Source organism: Ranitomeya imitator, chromosome 4 (assembly GCF_032444005.1).
Source record: "Ranitomeya imitator isolate aRanImi1 chromosome 4, aRanImi1.pri, whole genome shotgun sequence".
Classification (NCBI taxonomy): Eukaryota; Metazoa; Chordata; class Amphibia; order Anura; family Dendrobatidae; genus Ranitomeya; species Ranitomeya imitator.
Genome location: NC_091285.1, coordinates 11,592,397 through 11,615,915, shown reverse-complemented (window position 1 = coordinate 11,615,915; position 23,519 = coordinate 11,592,397). Strand labels below are relative to the sequence as shown.

The 23,519-nt window shown below is 43.6% G+C and overlaps 2 protein-coding genes across 2 annotated transcripts; one reads left to right on the top strand and one right to left on the bottom strand.

The window, feature by feature from the left end:
- The first annotated feature begins 400 nt into the window (after positions 1 to 400).
- On the top strand, positions 401 to 14,440 carry LOC138674410 (hepatitis A virus cellular receptor 1 homolog). The gene is made up of 6 exons (XM_069762257.1): positions 401 to 459; positions 573 to 899; positions 4,571 to 4,692; positions 11,629 to 11,703; positions 13,902 to 13,986; positions 14,307 to 14,440. Exons 1-6 carry the CDS (start codon positions 408 to 410, stop codon positions 14,438 to 14,440), a joined length of 795 nt encoding a protein of 264 aa, XP_069618358.1. The 5' UTR covers positions 401 to 407.
- A 334-nt stretch (positions 14,441 to 14,774) lies between these two features.
- Positions 14,775 to 23,079, bottom strand: CAPRIN2 (caprin family member 2). The gene is made up of 21 exons (XM_069762255.1): positions 22,904 to 23,079; positions 22,498 to 22,560; positions 22,092 to 22,178; positions 21,660 to 21,898; positions 21,436 to 21,518; positions 21,077 to 21,259; positions 20,692 to 20,747; positions 20,324 to 20,563; positions 19,789 to 19,845; positions 19,504 to 19,611; positions 19,159 to 19,290; positions 18,986 to 19,049; positions 17,773 to 17,834; positions 17,534 to 17,635; positions 17,347 to 17,457; positions 16,891 to 17,040; positions 16,481 to 16,658; positions 16,094 to 16,276; positions 15,925 to 16,025; positions 15,700 to 15,766; positions 14,775 to 15,503 (listed from the first exon to the last, which is right to left on the bottom strand). The coding sequence occupies exons 1-21, from the start codon at positions 23,069 to 23,071 to the stop codon at positions 14,938 to 14,940; spliced, it is 3,000 nt and encodes a 999-aa protein (XP_069618356.1). The 5' UTR covers positions 23,072 to 23,079; the 3' UTR covers positions 14,775 to 14,937.
- Positions 23,080 to 23,519: the final 440 nt, after the last annotated feature.

The following is a 23,519-nucleotide window of genomic DNA, read 5'->3' as shown; positions in this document are numbered from 1 at the left end:
ATATAACTACTATAATACTGCCCCTATGTACAAGAATATAACTACTATAATACTGCTCCTATCCACAAGAATATAACTACTATAATACTCCTATGTACAAGAATATAACTACTATAATACTGCTCCTATCCTCAAGAATATAACTGCCGTATATATAAATTTCTTTTTGACTGACATTCCTCAGAATTCACAGCCGGACCTGGACAGAGTTTGGGGGTCTCTGGTTTGGACCCTGTAAATGAACCGTCACATAGATGCCCCATATAGTGCGCCCCCCACGCGTTAGTCAGACACATCCTGTGCTCTGATCGTGGCTGTCTGACCGGTAACCACTGCAGCCACATTTCCGTCATGTAACATGCATCATACGACAATGGCCCCCAGCACTGATCATATTGTCGCAGACTATGGTGCACCAGGACCTCCTCACTGTTGGACTGATCCTCCTGCTTCACCCAGGTAGGACTGCATCATGCAGCCTTGTATCCCTTATGCTTCCCCTAATACGGAGTTCAAAAATGTTTCCAATCCAATTTATCCAGAAACCATTCAATAGCGGAGTTTTTCCACAGATTTCGTAGGATCAGACAAGGTACAGACATATGGCGGTATTATGAGGCTCCCCTGCACGTATACGGTACACAGGGGGACGAACAGCGTCTGCTGGGGGCGAGGACTCTGCCCAATGTTTGGGTGTAATAATGTGATCATCAACACCGATGGTGACAAAGTGACCTGGAGAAAATCCGCCAAATACCAGATATTGGGGAATATAGAACAGGGGGACGTGACCCTCTCTATCATCGGGGCGACGGAGGAGGATGCAGGGGCGTACTGCTGCCGAGTGGAGATCCCCGGGCTATTCAATGACATAAAGCGCAACATAAATGTGAATACAGGTAAAAACACATGATCATTCACATATCTTGTACATATGGGCAGTATTATAGTAGTTATATTCTGTACATAAGAGCAGTATTATAGTAGTTATATTCTTGTACATAGGGGGCAGTATTATAGTAGTTATATTCTTGTACATATGGGCAGTATTATAGTAGTTATATTCTGTACATAAGAGCAGTATTATAGTAGTTATATTCTTGTACATAGGGGGCAGTATTATAGTAGTTATATTCTTGTACATATGGGCAGTATTATAGTAGTTATATTCTGTACATAAGAGCAGTATTATAGTAGTTATATTCTTGTACATAGGGGCAGTATTATAGTAGTTATATTCTTGTACATAGGGGGCAGTATTATAGTAGTTATATTCTTGTACATAGGAGCAGTATTATAGTAGTTATATTCTTGTACATAGGGGCAGTATTATAGTAGTTATATTCCTGTACATATGGGCAGTATTATAGTAGTTATATTCTTGTACATAGGGGCAGTATTATAGTAGTTATATTCTTGTACATAGGGGCAGTATTATAGTAGTTATATTCTTGTACATAGGAGCAGTATTATAGTAGTTATATTCTTGTACATAGGGGCAGTATTATAGTAGTTATATTCCTGTACATAGGGGCAGTATTATAGTAGTTATATTCTTGTACATAGGAGCAGTATTATAGTAGTTATATTCTTGTACATAGGAGCAGTATTATAGTAGTTATATTCCTGTACATATGGGCAGTATTATAGTAGTTATATTCCTGTACATATGGGCAGTATTATAGTAGTTATATTCTTGTACATAGGAGCAGTATTATAGTAGTTATATTCTTGTACATAGGAGCAGTATTATAGTAGTTATATTCTTGTACATAGGAGCAATATTATAGTAGTTATATTCTTGTTCATAGGAGCAGTATTATAGTAGTTATATTCCTGTACATAGGAGCAGTATTATAGTAGTTATATTCCTGTACATATGGGCAGTATTATAGTAGTTATATTCTTGTACATAGGAGCAGTATTATAGTAGTTATATTCTTGTACATAGGAGCAGTATTATAGTAGTTATATTCCTGTACATATGGGCAGTATTATAGTAGTTATATTCTTGTACATAGGAGCAGTATTATAGTAGTTATATTCTTGTACATAGGGGCAGTATTATAGTAGTTACATTCTTGTATATAGGAGCAGTATTATAGTAGTTATATTCTTGTACATAGGAGCAGTATTATAGTAGTTGTATTCTTGTACATAGGGGCAGTATTATAGTAGTTATATTCTTGTACATAGGGGCAGTATTATAGTAGTTATATTCTTGTACATAGGAGCAGTATTATAGTAGTTATATTCTTGTATATAGGAGCAGTATTATAGTAGTTATATTCTTGTACATAGGAGCAGTATTATAGTAGTTGTATTCTTGTACATAGGGGCAGTATTATAGTAGTTACATTCTTGTATATAGGAGCAGTATTATAGTAGTTATATTCTTGTACATAGGAGCAGTATTATAGTAGTTGTATTCTTGTACATAGGGGCAGTATTATAGTAGTTATATTCTTGTACATAGGGGCAGTATTATAGTAGTTATATTCTTGTACATAGGGGCAGTATTATAGTAGTTACATTCTTGTACATAGGGGCAGTATTATAGTAGTTGTATTCTTGTACATAGGGGCAGTATTATAGTAGTTGTATTCTTGTACATAGGGGCAGTATTATAGTAGTTATATTCTTGTACATAAGGGCAGTATTATAGTAGTTATATTCTTGTACATTGTGGCAGTATTATAGTAGTTGTATTCTTGTACATAGGGGCAGTATTATAGTAGTTATATTCTTGTACATAGGGGCAGTATTATAGTAGTTATATTCTTGTACATAGGGGCAGTATTATAGTAGTTACATTCTTGTATATAGGAGCAGTATTATAGTAGTTACATTCTTGTATATAGGAACAGTATTATAGTAGTTATATTCTTGTACATAGGGGCAGTATTATAGTAGTTGTATTCTTGTACATAGGGGCAGTATTATAGTAGTTATATTCTTGTACATAGGGGCAGTATTATGGTAGTTATATTCTTGTACATAGGGGCAGTATTATAGTAGTTACATTCTTGTATATAGGAGCAGTATTATAGTAGTTACATTCTTGTATATAGGAGCAGTATTATAGTAGTTATATTCTTGTATATAGGAACAGTATTATAGTAGTTATATTCTTGTACATAGGGGCAGTATTATAGTAGTTATATTCTTGTACATAGGGGGCAGTATTATAGTAGTTATATTCTTGTACATATGGGGCAGTATTATAGTAGTTATATTCTTGTACATAGGAGCAGTATTATAGTAGTTATATTCTTGTACATAGGGGCAGTATTATAGTAGTTATATTCTTGTACATAGGGGCAGTATTATAGTAGTTACATTCTTGTATATAGGAGCAGTATTATAGTAGTTACATTCTATTATATAGGAACAGTATTATAGTAGTTATATTCTTGTACATAGGGGCAGTATTATAGTAGTTATATTCTTGTACATAGGAGCAGTATTATAGTAGTTATATTCTTGTACATAGGAGCAGTATTATAGTAGTTACATTCTTGTATATAGGAGCAGTATTATAGTAGTTACATTCTATTATATAGGAACAGTATTATAGTAGTTATATTCTTGTACATAGGGGCAGTATTATAGTAGATATATTCTTGTACATAGGGGCAGTATTATAGTAGTTATATTCTTGTACATAGGAGCAGTATTATAGTAGTTATATTCTTGTACATAGGAGCAGTATTATAGTAGTTGTATTCTTGTACATAGGGGCAGTATTATAGTAGTTATATTCTTGTACATAGGGGCAGTATTATAGTAGTTATATTCTTGTACATAGGGGCAGTATTATAGTAGTTACATTCTTGTACATAGGGGCAGTATTATAGTAGTTACATTCTTGTATATAGGAACAGTATTATAGTAGTTATATTCTTGTACATAGGGGCAGTATTATAGTAGTTGTATTCTTGTACATAGGGGCAGTATTATAGTAGTTATATTCTTGTACATAGGGGCAGTATTATGGTAGTTATATTCTTGTACATAGGGGCAGTATTATAGTAGTTACATTCTTGTATATAGGAGCAGTATTATAGTAGTTACATTCTTGTATATAGGAGCAGTATTATAGTAGTTATATTCTTGTATATAGGAACAGTATTATAGTAGTTATATTCTTGTACATAGGGGCAGTATTATAGTAGTTATATTCTTGTACATAGGGGGCAGTATTATAGTAGTTATATTCTTGTACATATGGGGCAGTATTATAGTAGTTATATTCTTGTACATAGGAGCAGTATTATAGTAGTTATATTCTTGTACATAGGGGCAGTATTATAGTAGTTATATTCTTGTACATAGGGGCAGTATTATAGTAGTTACATTCTTGTATATAGGAGCAGTATTATAGTAGTTACATTCTATTATATAGGAACAGTATTATAGTAGTTATATTCTTGTACATAGGGGCAGTATTATAGTAGTTATATTCTTGTACATAGGGGCAGTATTATAGTAGTTATATTCTTGTACATAGCTGACAATTATATTGAAATTAGTAATGAACATTTCCACATGTATTTTATTTTGGGACCAGAGCATGTGGAAGAAGAAGCTGATCATGAAGATGATGATATGAATGGTCCTCGGGTTGCTTTGGTCTTTGTTCCTCTAGAACCTGAAATGTCTCACCCTAAAGTGATTCCTTCAGAAACTGAGGTATCGGCCTTTCTTTGTGAGGAGAGACATTGTGGCTGTAATAATAATAATAATAATCTTTATTTTTATATAGCGCTAACATTTCCCGCACACATTATTATCACTGTCCCCGTTGGGTCTCACAATCTAATTTCCCTATCAGTATGTCTTTGGAATGTGGGAGGAAACCGGAGAACCCGGAGGAAACCCACGCAAACACAGGGAGAACATACAAACTCTTTGCAGATGTTGTCCTGGGTGGGATTAGAACCCAGGACTCCAGCGCTGCTGTGCTAACCACTGCGCCACCGTGCTGCCCTATTCGTTCTTTTGTCTTCTTGCATCATTTATATAAAATTCTAAGTTCTTGTATTTTATTTCTTAAACTTTCCAGAAAATGTGTGTGGTTGCGACTAGAGATGGGCGGACCCCTGGATGTTCTGGTCCAGCGGCTTCAGCAGAACAGTTAAAATAAAGTTTGGTGGCCCGAACTTCCAATGTTTACCACGTGCATGACATCGCGGCAAACACTGTCTCTGATCAGCGGTAATATCATACTGCTACCATCCATAATTTAAAAAAATGTCATGGGTTCCTTAAAGCAGACAGCTGGGGGCTGATATTCTCAGGTTGGTATGGGGCCATGGATATTGTCCTCCCCAGTCTAAAAATAGGAGCCAGCAGCCGCCCAGAAGAGGCACATCTATTAGATGCTCCAATTCTGGCTCTTTGCGGTGAGTTTCATATTTGTGGGGTTGACGTCACCCTTGTATTGTTTGGTGACATCAAGCCAATGGCTTAGTAATGGAGAGGCGTCTATGAGACACCTATCCATTACTAATCTTATAGTTGTATGACAATTAAAAACACAGAAAGTCTTTTATTTGAAATAAAAAAACCACACTTTTCTTTTTTTATTTAAAAATAACAAACACAGTTATACTCACCTAATGACCATTTAATTGAAGCCCTCGTCTCCTGTAATAAAACAAATGAGATCACCAGAAGCACAGTGAGAAAAAGTCTCATTTCTCCCGGAGAACTCTCTGACCATAGCGCTGTACCGTAAGACTTTTTCTCACTGTGCTCGCAGTGATCTCACCGAGGTCATCGCAGTTCAGGGGTCTGGCTGGGAACGCAGCCTAAGTCACCATTGGTAACCTTGATGACGTCACCGCTGGTCACTGAGACTTATCTCGCAGCAGCTTATTCATCAGTGGTTCTTAGCCTGGATGGTTTCATTTTGGCACTGTCCAGGTTGTAAACTGTTTATCCTCAGACATGGATTGCGGCGTGGGACAAAACGACGGACAGGAGAGGGAGGTGGTTGGGTTTTATTTTTGTTTTGTTTGTTTTTTTTACAGGTGACGTTGGCTTCAGTGAAATGTGCGTTAGGTGAGTATAACTGTGTTTGTTATTTTTAAATAAAAAAGGAAAAATGTGGGGGGTTTTAATTGAAAATAAAAGACAGCCGACGCCAGTGGCCAGAGGTAAACTTTTTACCTCTGATCACAGCTGCAGGCTCACGCTGTCATTTGTTAGCGTGTCAACCATGGCTGTCTGTCGGGTGGTAATGATTTTACCGCTGATCAGAGGCAGTGTTTGTCGCTCTGTCATGCACAAGTCAGCGTGAGACACACCCTGTGTTCGGCGCTGTCAAACCCGAACAGCAACACGGACTTCACGGTGAAGTCCGTGTTTGGAGTCCATGCCCGAACAGTAGGTGCTCGGTACAGGCCCCAAACTTTTCTGTTCAAGTTCGCCCATCTCTAGTTACAACCAACAACCCCTCAAAACCCAAGGTGGCAGTGAATTAATTGCCAATAACACAGGTATGCAAAATTTGGGTTTATGAAAGTTGTTTGAAATCAAATGGCTGATTCGTATGTTTTTTTTTATGGCTTGATATAAAAAAAAACTTCTGCTTTTAACCATTACGTAGTTTTTTGCACAAAACGAGTGTGAAATTACCGTATGTACAATTGAGATGAACAAGAAAAATATTTATTGTAGCCAAAAATGTACACAATATTTTATACATAAAAATGTATTGAACATTCATTCTACAACTTTGTTGTAAATTATTTCCTGCGCCTTTTCCTTTTCTCTTGATCCCTTTTCTCTTACAGAAGGCCTGCGCATCTTCTCTATTTAGTATCCAACAGTAGTCCCCCATCATGTTCACAATCCATCTACCTTATTATTATTATTATTATTATTTATTTATATAGCACCATTGATTCCATGGTGCTGTACATGAGAAGGGGTTACATACAAGTTACAAATATCACATACAGTAAACAAACTAACAATGACAGACTGATACAGAGGGGCGAGGACCCTGCCCTTGCGGGCTTACATTCTACAGGATTATGGGGAAGGAGACAGTAGGTTGAGGGTTGCAGGAGCTCCGGTGTTGGTGAGGCGGTAGCTCCGGTGTTGGTGAGGCAGTAGCTCCGGTGTTGGTGAGGCAGCAGCGGTGTCACCTTGGTATTGTCGTTCCATCCTCTTAACATCTTGATGAAATCTTTCTCCTTGCTCTTCACTAACAGCACCAAGGTTTTCAGGACAGTCATCCACATAGGAATGTAAAAAATTTAACTTCAAATTCATCAGACAACCCAAGGCTTTGAAATGTTTCAGCATGTTCTCCATGATGGCCTAAATTTTGGATCTTTGTTCTTACCTAGAAATTTCTTCACAACTTCTTAAAAAAAATCCCAAACCTTTTGCCTTTTTCTCAACAGCTTTCATTTTTTTGTTTCGAACACATGAGTTTGCGTGTATATCCTGACCTACAAAAATGCCTTCCTTCAATTTTGCTTCGGACAGTTCCTTAAATTTGGTACACAGGTACCTAAAAGTCTCTCCTTCATTCGTTAGAACTTTTACAAAATGCTTGTTCATTCCAAGCTTAATGTGAAGTGGTGGCAGAAAAACTTTAGTAGGATCAACTAAACGTTCTGCAGCTATGTTCTCGAGTCCAGGTTGCAAAGATGTTCTCGTTGGCCAACTTTTTTTGGCTCCAGTGAGGAGTCCTATCCCGGCTGTTCCATTCACACCATATGCTTGGGTACTTTGTGTATTCTTCTTGCTGCCGACAGAGCAAAGAGAGAATTTTTATATTGACCATCCTTGATTCTTGTAGTTAAGTTTCTCGAGAATAAAGTCTACGGTCTCATAGCCTTCCACCGAGTGCACAGAATGCGATGCAGGCACTGACGCACACTTACTGCTATTGTGCAGTAGCAGCTTTCAGACATTTTTTCGGATTAAGTACTTGGCCACATTGTACTCAATGTAAAAATTTTCCATCAGCCCAGGAACATCACTGCTATACACTAAAGCACCATCTTGAGAAAAGTATGGAAGGAATTCCTATTCTCTTCTTCTGGACCATGAAAAATAGGTTCTTTTTCTTTAATCTAGAGCAGGGGAAACCTGTACCTCGGGAGCCACATGTGGCTCGCAGGCCCATGAATTGTGGCTCGAGGCTGTCTGCCATGTGGGTGCATTAGCTCCAGGTCTAGCAAACAGGTATGAAGAGCATATCTGAAAACTGTGAATTTTGTGAGCAGCCCTCCACAGAAGAGCAGATCTGGATGCACATCTACTGGTCTTAGGGTACCGTCACACTATAACATTTCAATCGCTACGACGGTACGATTCGTGACGTTCCAGCGATATCGTTACGATATCGCTGTGTCTGACACGCAGCAGCGATCAGGGATCCTGCTGAGAATCGTACGTCGTAGCAGATCGTTTAGAACTTTCTTTCATCGCTGGATCTCCCGCTGTCATCGCTAGATCGGTGTGTGTGACACCGATCTAGCGATCTAGCGATGCGATCCAGCGATGCGTTCGCTTGTAACCAGGGTAAACATCGGGTAACTAAGCGCAGGGCCGCGCTTAGTTACCCGATGTTTACCCTGGTTACAAGCGTTAAACTAAAAAAAACCAAACAGCACATACTTACATTCCGGTGTCCGTCAGGTCCCTTTCCGTCTGCTTCCCGCACTGTGACTGCCGGCCGTAAAGTGAAAGCAGAGCACAGCGGCTGTGCTTTCACTTTCACTTTACGGCCGGCAGTCACTGAGTGCGGGAAGCAGACTGCAAGGGACCTGACGGACACCAGAATGTAAGTATGTGCTGTTTTTTTTTTTTTTTAGTTTAACGCTTGTAACCAGGGTAAACATCGGGTAACTAAGCGCGGCCCTGCGCTTAGTTACCCGATGTTTACCCTGGTTACCCAGGGACCTTGGCATCGTTGGTCGCTGGAGAGCTGTCTGTGTGACAGCTCCCCAGCGACAACACTACGATTTACCTACGATCACGGCCAGGTCATATCGCTGGTCGTGATCGTAGGTAAATCGTATAGTGTGACGGTACCCTTAGGTGTTTTGAGATAATTTAAGTATAGTACGCTGGAGACAAGATGATACCACCTGTCAGAGGAGGTGTTTGAATCTGGATGTGGCAGTGTCTTGGGAGTGCTTTATAGGAGAATATTGAATGGGGGGTATTATGGGAACCCCTGGGTCTAAGTATACTGCTTTGGAGTGATTTTTGTGGAAAAGATTTGGTTACCATTATGTCTATAATGGGGGCTTTGGTTACCACTATTGTGAGGGGGTTGGGAACTGAATGTGGCTTGCGACCCTCTCTCAAGGCTGGATGTGGCTCGCGACCCTCTCTCAGAGATGAATGTGGCTCTCAAGGTCAGATACATTGGGGACCTCTGGTCTAGAGCCTAAAAGTTCAACAGAATATTAAGGAAAGTCCAAGTCCCAGACTAATTCAATTACAGCTGTAAAAAAAAATAAAAAATCTGAGGCTCGTTGGACTAGCATGAAAGTCTTGGTCAGAATCCTGCTCTTCATGTTCTGAATCGCGTGAACCTTCAAGTTTCTCCGAAGGTGAAGTGACAGGTATTCCTGGACCGTGAGGCACCGGGCGACTCGCTGATGAGAGGTCCGGGTATATAATTTCCTTCTTATTTTTCAGTGTGAATCCTTCCACTTCTAAAAGTAGCAGCAATCACTATGAGTGCCCGCTTCCCTCCGGATCATCGGCACGCCAAAACAAAAGCTTCCTTCTCTTTAGACCAGGGGTCCCCAACTCCAGTCCTCAAGGCCCACCAACAGGTCATGTTTTCAGGATTTCCTTTGCATTGCACAGGTGATGCAATTATTACCTGGGCAAGACTAAGGAAATCCTGAAAACATGACATGTTGGTGGGCCTTGAGGACTGGAGTTGGGGACCCCTGCTTTAGACCACTGTTGTAGTTCGTCTACACATTCAGAAACACATGTAGTGCCGACGACTTGTCCTGATCACCTAGTTTTGCACCACAGTACCCCATAATGTACGTTTCTAACGAAACCCATCATGTTTCTTCACTACAAAACAACTGCAAATGTAGGAAAAGTTGTTGGGATGATTAACGACAGCCCCTTGTAGCCATTTTGATTAATCCACCACAACCACTAAATACTGAACGGAATCGTGGTAAGCAGCGCCGCCACACTCTTATGAATAAAATTAAATCTGCCTTTGCTCCCCATAGCAACCAATCACGGTGCAGCTTTCAGTTCTTAGACTGCTGAGGTAAAGTGAAAGCTGTGCTCTGATTGGTTGCTCTGGACATCACACTTATGAACTGTGGACTAATAAAACAAAACAGTCTTTTCTGCCCATAACAACCAATCACAGCTTTCATTTCTTACACTGCTGAGGTAAACTTAAGATATTCTCCGATTGGATGCTATGGACACCACCACACTGTTAAAAAGATCTCTGCCCACAGCAGCCAATCACAGCACAGTATCCATTAATTTCTAACCAATCTTAATGACACCAAAAGTCACAAGAAGGGGTCAAAGTTCAGTGTAAGAAAAAAACCAATGGAGTCAGGGTTTGTGAAAAAAAAAAAAAAAACGGTATGTGATGGAATTTTAATCGATATTTTTACTGAGTTAAGTGATCAAAAGTCTATAAAAAAAACAACACATCTTACTTTAACAATTTTACTCTTGCAGACCTGTGTAATTAGTGCAAGTCAATTGATTCCTGTAGGTCCTGTGATTACGTAGCGAAACATCGGATGAGACATTACCCTGTCATTATTGCTATTGTCTAATAGTATCATCATATAGGGTCTAAATAATATGTCCATATAGTAAATAGCCATAGTATTCGCATAAGAGAACCAGGTGAGGAGACCCGAAAGGGCCATACAGAGTAAGGAGATCCGACAAGGCCATACAAAAAGTGAGGTGACCCGACAGGGCCATACGGAGTGAGTGAGGAGACCCGACAGGGCCATACGGAGTGAGTGAGGAGACCCGACAGGGCCATACGGAGTGAGTGAGGAGACCCGACAGGGCCATACGGAGTGAGTGAGGAGACCCGACAGGGCCATACAGAATGAGTGAGGAGACCCGACAGGGCCATACGGAGTGAGTGAGGAGACCCGACAGGGCCATACGGAGTGAGTGAGGAGACCCGACAGGGCCATACGGAGTGAGTGAGGAGACCCGACAGGGCCATACAGAATGAGTGAGGAGACCCGACAGGGCCATACAGAATGAGTGAGGAGACCCGACAGGGCCATACGGAGTGAGTGAGGAGACCCGACAGGGCCATACGGAGTGAGTGAGGAGACCCGACAGGGCCATACGGAGTGAGTGAGGAGACCCGACAGGGCCATACAGAATGAGTGAGGCGAAACAACAGCATCATACAGAGTAAGGAGATCCGACAGGGCCATATAGAGTGAGTGAAGAGACCCGACAGGGCCATACAATACAGAAATAGTGAGGAGACCCGACAGCATCATACAGAGTGAGTGAGGAGACCCGACAGGGCCATACAGAGAGGACATAACAGGTAACGTGTAAACAAGACTCAGTTTGGCGAAAGGGGAATCCAGCAAGTTCTCTGTTCTCCTTCCATAGGAACCTACACCTCCTACAGAGGAGAAGACCACAACACCCTGTGAAACAGCTGTAATGACAAGCAAGGTGTTTCCAGTAAGTGCTCTTCTGAGAAAAAAAAAAAAAAGCGAACAGACATTTTGTTTATTTTATTCGATCCACAATTCTGTGCTGGTTAATGCCAGGACATTATTTTTCTAACTCATGAGCTTCAAATACTCTGTAGTAAATGTACTATGTAGTAAATTTCTGCCAGCAGCCACCACTAGTGGAAGTTTAGCCTATACTGTTGTGTTACAGAGTTAAATGTATTCTCTGTATACAGGGAGCTCCCCCTAGTGGTGGCTGCAGACAGGATCTTATCATGTATCTCTGTATACAGGGAGCTGCCCCTAGTGGTGGCTGTAGACAGGATCTTATCATGTATCTCTGTATACAGGGAGCTCCCCCTAGTGGTGGCTGCAGACAGGATCTTATCATGTATCTCTGTATACAGGGAGCTCCCCCTAGTGGTGACTGCAGACAGGATTTTATCATGTATCTCTGTATACAGGGAGCTCCCCCTAGTGGTGGCTGCAGACAGGATTTTATCATGTATCTCTGTATACAGGGAGCTCCCCCTAGTGGTGGCTGCAGACAGGATCTTATCATGTATCTCTGTATACAGGGAGCTCCCCCTAGTGGTGACTGCAGACAGGATCTTATCATGTATCTCTGTATACAGGGAGCTCCCCCTAGTGGTGGCTGCAGACAGGATCTTATCATGTATCTCTGTATACAGGGAGCTCCCCCTAGTGGTGGCTGCAGACAGGATCTTATCATGTATCTCTGTATACAGGGAGCTCCCCCTAGTGGTGGCTGCAGACAGAATCTTATCATGTATCTCTGTATACAGGGAGCTCCCCCTAGTGGTGGCTGCAGACAGGATCTTATCATGTATCTCTGTATACAGGGAGCTCCCCCTAGTGGTGGCTGCAGACAGGATCTTATCATGTATCTCTGTATACAGGGAGCTCCCCCTAGTGGTGGCTGCAGACAGGATCTTATGTATCTCTGTATACAGGGAGCTCCCCCTAGTGGTGACTGCAGACAGGATCTTATCATGTATCTCTGTATACAGGGAGCTCCCCCTAGTGGTGACTGCAGACAGGATCTTATCATGTATCTCTGTATACAGGGAGCTCCCCCTAGTGGTGGCTGCAGACAGGATCTTATCATGTATCTCTGTATACAGGGAGCTCCCCCTAGTGGTGACTGCAGACAGGATCTTATCATGTATCTCTGTATACAGGGAGCTCCCCCTAGTGGTGGCTGCAGACAGGATCTTATCATGTATCTCTGTATACAGGGAGCTCCCCCTAGTGGTGGCTGCAGACAGGATCTCATCATGTATCTCTGTATACAGGGAGCTCCCCCTAGTGGTAGCTGCAGACAGGATCTCATCATGTATCTCTGTATACAGGGAGCTCCCCCTAGTGGTGACTGCAGACAGGATCTTATCATGTATCTCTGTATACAGGGAGCTCCTCCTAGTGGTGGCTGCAGACAGGATCTCATCATGTATCTCTGTATACAGGGAGCTCCCCTAGTGGTGGCTGCAGACAGGATCTTATCATGTATCTCTGTATACAGGGAGCTCCCACTAGTGGTGGCTGCAGACAGGAACTTATCCTGTATCTCTGTATAGAGGGAGCTCCCCTAGTGGTGTCTGCAGACAGGATCTTATCATGTATCTCTGTATACAGGGAGCTCCCCCTAGTGGTGACTGCAGACAGGATCTTATCATGTATCTCTGTATACAGGGAGCTCCCCCTAGTGGTGGCTGCAGACAGGAACTTATGTATCTCTGTATACAGGGAGCTCCCCCTAGTGGTGGCTGCAGACAGGATGTTATCATGTATCTCTGCATAAAGGGAGCTCCCCTAGTGGTGGCTGCAGACAGGAACTTATCATGTATCTCTGTATACAGGGAGCTCCCCCTAGTGGTGGCTGTAGACAGGATCTTATCATGTATCTCTGTATACAGGGAGCTCCCCCTAGTGGTGGCTGCAGACAGGATCTTATCATGTATCTCTGTATACAGGGAGCTCCCCCTAGTGGTGGCTGCAGACAGGATCTCATCATGTATCTCTGTATACAGGGAGCTCCCCTAGTGGTGGCTGCAGACAGGATCTTATCATGTATCTCTGTATACAGGGAGCTCCCCCTAGTGGTGACTGCAGACAGGATCTTATCATGTATCTCTGTATACAGGGAGCTCCCCAAATATTTTTTTTTCAATGCTTTTATTGCAGATTGTGACTGAGAGAAGCTTCATCACCTTTATAAGAGTCACCATTATCTGCTCCTTGGCCTTTGTGCCACTTCTCATCTACAGATGTAAGTGCCAAAAGGGTTTGATATTTTTATTGTTTTAGTTAATAAAACATTTTAGACTAAGCTTAATAACTTTGCTCAGAGTGAGATTTGATGGATTTTAGTAACAGATTGACAACCATTATTATAATCATGGAGGTTAAAGTACGGCCAGAAGTAAAGAGCATCACAGGCGAGAAACTTGAGTAATGACATCACCTGCACACAAAAGCTACTGGACCTTTAGATAAGATCCCTGGGGGTGGGGGAGTGCTCTTAGCAAAGTGAACGAGAGGAAGAGACCTGATTCTCAGTTCTAAAATCAGATTTTTGTTTTCCCACAGGTATCATAAAAGAAAGGCAGCAAAGGAAACCCCAAACTCCTAACCCGACGTTCATCACCTCCACAATGAGATATTCATGTGATTGGGATCATCCTGAACTTGTTTATTTTCGTTCACATACTTTAAACCTATGACACAAGTGGGGCAGCCATGTTGAAGCAGTTTCCATTAATTACAATACACGTATGTACAGAAGGAGAAGTTAAACAAAAAAAAGTGTCCAACTTCACCTTTTGCGTTAAGGATGGTCCATGGCCAAGGAGTGGGACATAATACCCTCCTCGGCACATCGTGTTACTATCCTGTACATTGAGCCCTAGATAGGTCTACATAGCAATCATTCATTTTTTTTAATCCCTTCCAGATTCTGTCCCAGTCTACACAGCAAAGTTCCCCCTTATATACCCCTTCTATTATGAATGGAATAGGGCAACATGGTCACCACCAGGAACACAAGACCACACAACTGGATTGCAATCATTTATTTATGCCACCGACCCATCACAACTTTATATTGTGCATCAACCGTGCAAAGTCACAACATCTTTGATCTGCATCCAGGTCATGAGGTCCAACTTTAAGTCTCTGGTCCTTCCCACCATTCCACCAGTGGGTCCAAATTAACATCTAGTCAATCCTGATACAGTAAATACCCAGAGAAAGTGGAGTACTTCCAGCTGCTGCCATAAATGGCTCCTCGGTGCAGCCGCAGCCAGATCTGGTCACCCTGGTAAAGTTGCAGGACAGCGTGGTTGCTGGCAGTCTCGTGGTCAGGAGCTCCATCGTTGGCGTAGGCAGACACCATTACCTCCTCATTCTTCATCAAGTTGACGTACAGCGGGACATTCACAGCAAGTTTTAACATGTGGAATATAAACACGTAGGTGCCGTTAACTGGACACATGAAACGCCCGACCTGGAAGTCGAAGGTATCGCCCAGATTGTTGAGCAAGAGGTCAAACACGATTGGTTGGTCAAGTGTCCCAGGAGCAAAATTAGATGTTCTGGCTGAGGAGAAAGCTACCCTCATCTGCTGAGGAAGAGGATAGACATGGACCGGCAGTATGGTGGCAGCTTGGCCGCTGCTCATGGACACATCTACTGGCGTCATGCTACGCGAGTCCCCCTGTCCGGAGTCTGTACTGTTGAAGCTTTCTTCCATTTCTGGGTTCCCAAGCTGGGATGAATCACTCCAACCTGTTGGAAAAACCATAGATTATAAGAAGGCATAGCCAGCTCCTATCTTCATCTCAAATTTGATATGGCTTCCCAAGTCATCCAATAAACTGACTCAGGGCTAGCTCGGCAAGATGTCTACCAGCGACATACAGGGCCAAGCAAAGCCTCAGCAAAGTTGAGCAGTGACTTCGATTAGGCTCCTCGGAGTACGTACTTCTTGAGGTGGAGCGGCTGACCGGAGCGACAGATCCTCGCTTATGGCACAGATGGGAGGTGGCATCCTAAAATGGTGAACACAAGTTAAAGAATGCAATGAAAGTCAGCGGCTCATGCACAAGGCTAGACAATGTTTCTAGATGTCTAACCCAAAGCCATGAAGACCAGGGGGAAACTAGGAGAGGAGCTGTAGACTTTCATCCTCCTATGGAGGTAGTCTTACCCGTGGTATAAACTGTGCGATTGTGTAGTCTCTCCCAGGGCAGGGAGCATGTCCAAAGCTTCCATTAGGGGGACATTGGGTTCCTCTATAGGTCTCCGGCCCTAAACAAATAATGAAAGTTTAATTATGGTAAAGAATGAGGTCATGTACAACATACAAGCGTACTTGCCTTTAAAACTTGTCTGGCAGCGATAGCCGTTGGTCATGAGCCGGGCTCCGCGGCTGGTTCCCCTTAAGATCCCACCTCTGGTGCCCATACACTGCTGGGGGATGCGAGGGAGGAGGTTGGGGGTGGAGGTGTAGACCGGCATGCTTCCATTGCTCACAGGTGGGATTCCAGGATAGTGACCACCTAAGATGGACACAGAGAAATGGTCTGGGACTAATGAACACTCGTTTCTCTGGGAAAAATTAGCTCTTAATCTCACACCTTCCGATTCTGCAGCTTTATTTGTCTGGACAGACTCGTGAGTGCAAACCGAAGCCCACCAGTTACTAACTGCACTACCAGTAGGTTACCAGTCACATACAGGGGGAAGCCAATCCCGTAGCTTACCTACTAGCGGCTCTGGTATAAAGGAGGGCAGATCTCCACTGTTTTGGTCTAGTAAGCCATGAGGAAGAGTCTGAGTACTCGCAGTGCTGTAGGTCTGCTGATACTCAAGGGGATACAATGGTTCTTCCTTAATATCTATCTCCTTACGAGCCGGCAAGGGAGGGCTCACTTTAAAAACCTGGATGGAGGAGTGCGACATGTTAACAATCAAATCCCATCTCTAGTCATGACAATACATTTTTAAGAGGGTCCTTTACCCCACTTTTCAACCCATTACTATGGCTGGGAGTGGTGGGGGTGAACTGTTTACAGCTATTTAACTCCGATTGGCATGATACCTCCCCCCAGTTGTGACAGGAAGCACAGAACTCCTGACTTTAGGGTCCTGATCCATGACAGCCAAGACTTACGGCCTGCATTCCTTGGAAGGGAGAAGTGTGGGTGGATGTTGGGGTGCTCCTGGCAGATAATGGGGTTCCTTCCCGTTTAGGCCGCAAAAGTGGCACATTGGTCGGAGTCTTTGGAGACTGCAGCGGCTCGGTTTGCAGAGGCACAGGAGTCTGGAAGGACAAAAAAAAAAAAAAATATTCCATCAATATGAAACACCATATAGAAGATCCCAAGGCTTCACCAGGGGCCTCCTAGTGCTACATAAACCATACCACCCATGATCACAGAAGATAACTACAATGCACCAATTCAAGTATTTGGGAAATGCCTCTACAACTTTGTCAGAAAGCTGGTGATAGCTCTACGGAAAACTACAAGAAACTTATGAAGGCCAAACTTTCTGAAACCAGGAACAGCTCCTCAAGCCACCATCTTCAGTAGATCCTAATACATTAATCTCAAAACTGCAAACTCACCGGACTTCTCTCTGGAAGAGCCTCAGGGAGCTGAGCAATTGGGACATAGATAGGTGCTGACACAGGTGCTGACACAAGAACCTCCACCTTATGGGCTGGTGAGATGGGAACCTGCCAAGGATAGATGGAAGCTCATGAACCTGCACTGCCAAGCCTTATGTAGTGACCAATAGGAGTTTGTACCAACTTTTATGGGGGAGCAGACAGGTGTCGGAAGGTCCTCTGGTTCAGATGGAACAGGACAGACTGGATCAACTGATGGTTCTGTTGAGAGTGGTGAGGTGGAAACCTGAAAAGAATAAACTTTCAGTAGGCCAATAACTTGATGGGCCAACCATCCAAAGGCAAAAACCAAGAACATGCAGCCTTACAACAGAGCAAACCAGGGGTTGTTATACTGAGGTGCCATATGACAAAAATGGTTACCTTTTCAGTTGGTACAATCAGATCCTTCAGACCCTCTATGGTTTCAGATGGCACCGTTGGAACTAGAAGAAACCACATGGTAATAAGTTAGATCATAAGCTATTGGTTGTTAGCAGTCAGACTAGTATAAGAGAGTGAACTGTAGTACCACTGAGAGGGCACTAGGACCCTGTGGTTTTTGCCTGCTGCAGCAGAGGACAGACCCTGCAAAACTCCCGGAGACAACGTGTGCTGGGGGGGGGGGGGGGGTCTGGTGTCTTGTGTGTAAAGTGAAACAAGGAAGTGAGAGCTGAGAGAAAAAGGCGGGAAGAAAAGGCAGAAGCTGCTGTGATACCTTAAAAAGAGACTGTGTGGATTTACTGCGAGTGTGTTTGGAGGAAAAGAAGCTTTTGAGAGACTTTTGCTGCTAACGTTTCCTGGAGAAGAGCTAACCCTTGATCTAAGAAAAGACTGAGACTTTACTAAAACCCAATACGTATTTGGAAGGCTGTGGATTCCCTGTGCATTGAGTGGAGAAACAAGTCTGGGCAGACTGCTGATTCAGAGACGGACGGGTTGTCGTGGAAGCATTCCTAGGAGCTACAGAAGCAGAGACAACATCGTGAGACCACTAACTAAGTCCCCGGCGTTTGGGCTCGGCATCGGCCGACAAGACAAGACGAGCTTGCTGTAACTTATTGGCGCTGAAGATATGGACTGGCTGCAGCCTGTGCGGATTCCTGCCTGAGAGGAAATCTATCTCAGGATACGGTACCATAGTTATAGATACCCGGGTATCTCTGCTCTGAGTGTTTAATGGTTACTTTAGAGGTGTATCTTATATTAGAGTTGTGTAAGTTATACTCAGTGTGCCGTTCCAGGGGCTCCCTTGATAACACTACATTCAATTTACACTTGTTTCCTGTTTTTTTAGTTACTCTGTTAGGTAAATTTCTTACTAGTCTTTATAGAAACAGTTCTCAGGAGACCTTGGAGTGGCACAGTGATTTCAGCTGCTGCTGAGCTAGTGTATCTTTGGGGTGCATCTGCCTTAATATTCTCCATATTACCTTTATTATTTTGCTTTTGAGTAAATACCGTTGGAGATTTCTGCCTTGGTCTTGGTTTGTGACTCACTGGATCTTATTCGGACCTCTGGTCATTACACTAGGTCAAAAGTAAACAAGAAGTTCTCCACTGTCACACACTTTCCGTTGTCTTTGGAGTCACTCACCTTCTATCACAAGCCCCGGTGATGCTGCTCTTGGAGATGGAAACTCAAAATCCAACATTGAGTCCTATGGGAAAAAAACACGGGCTTTGACTATTGTATCTGAACAGCATGTTCCCCAAAGCAATCCTTTCCCTCACTCAGGGTAGTCTGGTAGCTATCCAGGCTAGCCTTGCCTGCATGAAGTTGTAGGTGCCTTTGATCTCATCAATGAGATCCTCCAGTTTCTGTTTACGCAGTTCAGGATCTTTCGGAAGAGTTGGTGAGAAGCAGAATTCAGCTGCTGGTTGGGAGGTCACACGATGAGGCTGGAGGAGCAGAAACACCAGAATATCATCCACATTGTCCTCCAGTGCCTGAAGGCTACACAACAGTACCCTTTATTGTAATGTTGGCAAGTCTTTTGCCATGTTCACACTCCATTTTGCCCATGGTGCCCCCAATTATAGCAACCCAAGGTGGGGGGGGGAGAGAACAAGACCACCTCTAGGCTTTTCGTACATGTAGCATTTCACACAGACCTGGGTGCCGTTTTCAGATGACGAAAGATGGGCGATAGAGATCGGTGCAGGGGATTCCCTCCTCTTCACTGCAGTCTGCACACTAGGAACAGGGGGCATCTTCACATCCTGGCGATAAAGGGACACGTTGTGCCAATCAGTAAGAGAATCGAAATTGTGAATGATATGTGGAGGTGATAGAATGAATGTGTCCCTCGTGTGCCACCTGTCAATTCTTTGCTCTGAAGTCAACTGTGGCCCACATGGTTGAGGTCTCCAGAGAACAAGCAGAAGAAAACCCCTCACCTTGAGTAGAGTCACAACTTTTACTTCCGGTTGAGGTTTTGGCATCCGCTCACGTCTCTAAAACAAGAGACAACATTCATGAAGTGAGAACTGGTAGCTCATGGGTCCAAGATGGGAGAGTCTTGGTGGAGGTACCAGGTCTAAGTGGCCTCGCTGGCACCTACACCCAGAAGCTTGATTTATCAAGGAAACATAACTGTTCCTGAACCCACTAGGGAACAAAAGACTAATTTCACCTTGAAGAAATAGTCCCAGCCTTCTCCTTTAAGGAATAGCCAATGCATTACCATGCCCCACTTAAAAGGCCATGTCCATGTTCCTGCACCAGAAGACCCAGTAGGATGCCAGGTTTCAGATCTCAGAAATACCAGCTTCTAGGAGACTTGCCCATTACTCCATTAAGTCTCTCCCCCTCTATTTTTTGGCAATGAAGTCAAAATTGCGACGTGCCACCACCGCACATCTAAGAAACCCCAGCTATTAGATGGATGGGCATCTAGATGCCCAGACTCTGCACCAGGCAGGAACCGATTACCTCCTTCGGGGCCTCCAGTTCACATTTCTTTGGTTGAGGGACTGCAGGTTGAGGGACACTCTTAGTCTCCCAGGGCTTTGTCAGAGGCAACAGCGATAATGGAGATTGCCACCTCTTTGGTTGTTCTTGTAGCTTCACAGCAGTGGCCCCCGTCCAGGGTTTCATCACCAGCACTGGTTTCGGCATCTCAGTAGTTTGAGGAGAGCGCTCGATTTTTGGTTCACAATGCCTGATGGCGGGCTAGAAGTCAGGAGAACAGTTAGGGCAGCAGGAAGAACACAAGGTTGCCGGTACCAGGTATGCCCAATACAACAAGCCGGCCATAGACTTATCCTAGGTGTCCTTAGTGGCTGAATTACCCGACTCACTGTCATTTGATCCTGGAGAGAAGGAGGGCCTGACTTCACATGCACCACAGAAGACTCTAGGGACAAAATCTGCAAGTTAGTTGACATTGATCAATCACTCCACCTGATCTGTACTGTCACAGGTATTTTATACCCATCTCTGAGACTCAGCAGTCCACTTGATCCATGCTATATACACTGAAGTTCCTGCTAATTCCACCCTCCCTCAACATGGCTGTAGTTTTTTTTGGGCAACCACGCAGGAGTACCATCCCCTTTGTAGGGGGTTGAGAGGTAACCCACACACTTCAGTGGAGCCGAACTGCCATACCAAACATGGCCGGTAGACATAGGTAGTGTTCTACAGAAACAAGCTATTGACCGGCGTGAATAGAACGGTTGTCACCTCCACCTCCTGCCATGTTGGACTTTACTCCTTGATCGTCTGCTTTAGTTGGAGACACTGGGCTGGTTTCAGTTTTCAATGGTTTCTCCGGTAAGATTACCGGTTTCTCAGGTGGAGGATCTGGCACACTTTCGAAGTATCCACAGTCCAGCATCCGGGCCACCAGGTCCTTCAGGGACTTATCTAAGGGATACAACAGACAAGAGACTTCAGACTAGAAGAAGTCACAAGGCAATGACGAGTAGATGCTGTGATGTACGACACCCTGGGAGGTCAATATGGAGCACGGGACAATCTACCTCCCCAATGTCAGAAGTCACCACCATAAAGTGAAGGCCAAGAACTCCAGGACTACTCACAGTTCGTCCCTGCCACCGTCTTATCATTGCCTTCCAGAAGGTTCCACAGATAAACAGACAACTGATCCATCTCGTCTTCTAGACTGAAAAGAGACAACACCAATAACACTGCAGCACAGCGAGTGCAGCACTGGAGTCCAGAACTGAATCAGTAACGTATGCACCAAGCAAAAAAAGCGAGTGCAGCTCCGGAGTCCATCATTTTTTTTTTCCAACCATCTCACCTCATGTGTGGAAACCTTTTGTGACAGACGAGTTTGGCGAATTTTGAGAGACCGTCCAGCTCCTTAGAGGAGATGTACATGGCTCCGTTCACGCCATCTTTGAAGTCCTGCTGGACGTGATCCTGGCAGAACGCCTGTAACAAGTACTGGACCTCCAGCACCGAGCGCAGACGCTTCTTCTCCGCCTCAGTCTTCTGGACCTGCTCCCGTCTGACGGATTTCTTCTGAGCCTTAAGTAACTGGGAGGAAAGCAGTAGTTAGTCTGAACAGCTGTACTGATCCTGATACACTGTAACAAACCCCCAGCTACACATCAGAACTGGGATAAGAGCGGTCACAGGACAGACGGGAAAACCCAAGTTATGAGACGTTTTGTGGGTCTCCAGCAGCACAAAGTATTTCAGGAAACAAGCACGCTGACCTCAGACTCACATCTTGGCTCAGGGATGAGAAGACTTTTTGTAGCTCTTTAGCAAAATCCAGGTTGTGAACAACCTCCTCGTACTTCTCCACGGCCTCCTGCAAGACACGGTGAACACAAAGCTGTGGGGAAACTACAACTCCCAGCACGCAAAGACTTTACTGCAGATTTACAGGAAATCCATGAGAAAAACCTCAAACATGGCCCTATGATAACACTTCCTGCTCAGGAGCCGAAGTGTAGTCAGAGGGACAGTTGCTAGAAACATCGAAGACGATCAATTTTATGCCTTCCTTGAACATGGCAACCAAAGACTAGTAAGAAATAGTGGTAGTCTGTTACCATGGAGACACGCATGTCTGCACAGGAGCTGTGTACACAAAAATGGTCAGAAAAAAAAAAAAACACCCCACATACCAGCTGATCAGGATTCAGATTCTCTCCATTTCTAAGACGTTCTCTGTAATCTTCTAGTTTTACCTGACAAAAAAAAAAAAAAAAAAAATGCATTTTTTCATTTGGTAATTTTTTTTATTTTTTGGTCTCTGCACTCCCATAAAATAAAAAAATGCATAGATAAAGAACCACGTCCCCCCACAACTTAGACACTAGGCCTCAATTATGAGAACAATTGACTGTTGCCCATAGCAACCAATCACAAAGCAGGGTTCATTTTTCAGAGAAGGGAAAAACAATGAAAGCTGAGCACTGATTGGTTTATTTAGGCCAACACCAAGATGGTGGATACAAGGCGGCCATTTTGAATTAACGAGTAAACACAAGCTCCGATAGCCCCGGCCAGCGGCACAGCGGCGGCCTCTACCTTCTTCTTCTCAATGTTGCGGATCTTGTGTTTCAGGCTGATGAAGCCATTCTCCATGTACGTCTCGTACACCTGGAGCGGGGGCGCCGTGGACAGCAGCGAGGCCAGACCACGCTCAGCATGGGGCTTCCCGTCCCCCGCGGGACTGGACGGCGACAGCTGGACCATGGCGCCAGGATAGCCTGGGGACAAAAACGTATAGAGAATATCATGTCGATGGGGCCGAACTACAACTCATCATCTGCCGGTCTCGGGTTCTGTTATAATAACACCACAAGTGTGGTACTTCACGAGTCGTCTCAGGCCTAGTTCTTCTGATTCACCATTTCTTACCCCATGTGAAGGGCATTATAGTGGCTTCCGTAGCCATGGATAAAGACCACTCATAGTGACACTTAACTGTTCGTGGTCATCTATCCAAGCTACTGCAATGCCCTGCACACGGCGAATCAGAAGAACTACACTACATCTCTATTTTGAGACATTAGCAAAATATTACACCTACTACATATTGGGATAGGAGCTTGGAGACAAATACTGACTTAAAGAAAGTTTGTTTATACGTTTTGATGGGGAGAAAAAAAAAATATATATAAAAAAAATAAATTTATATAAA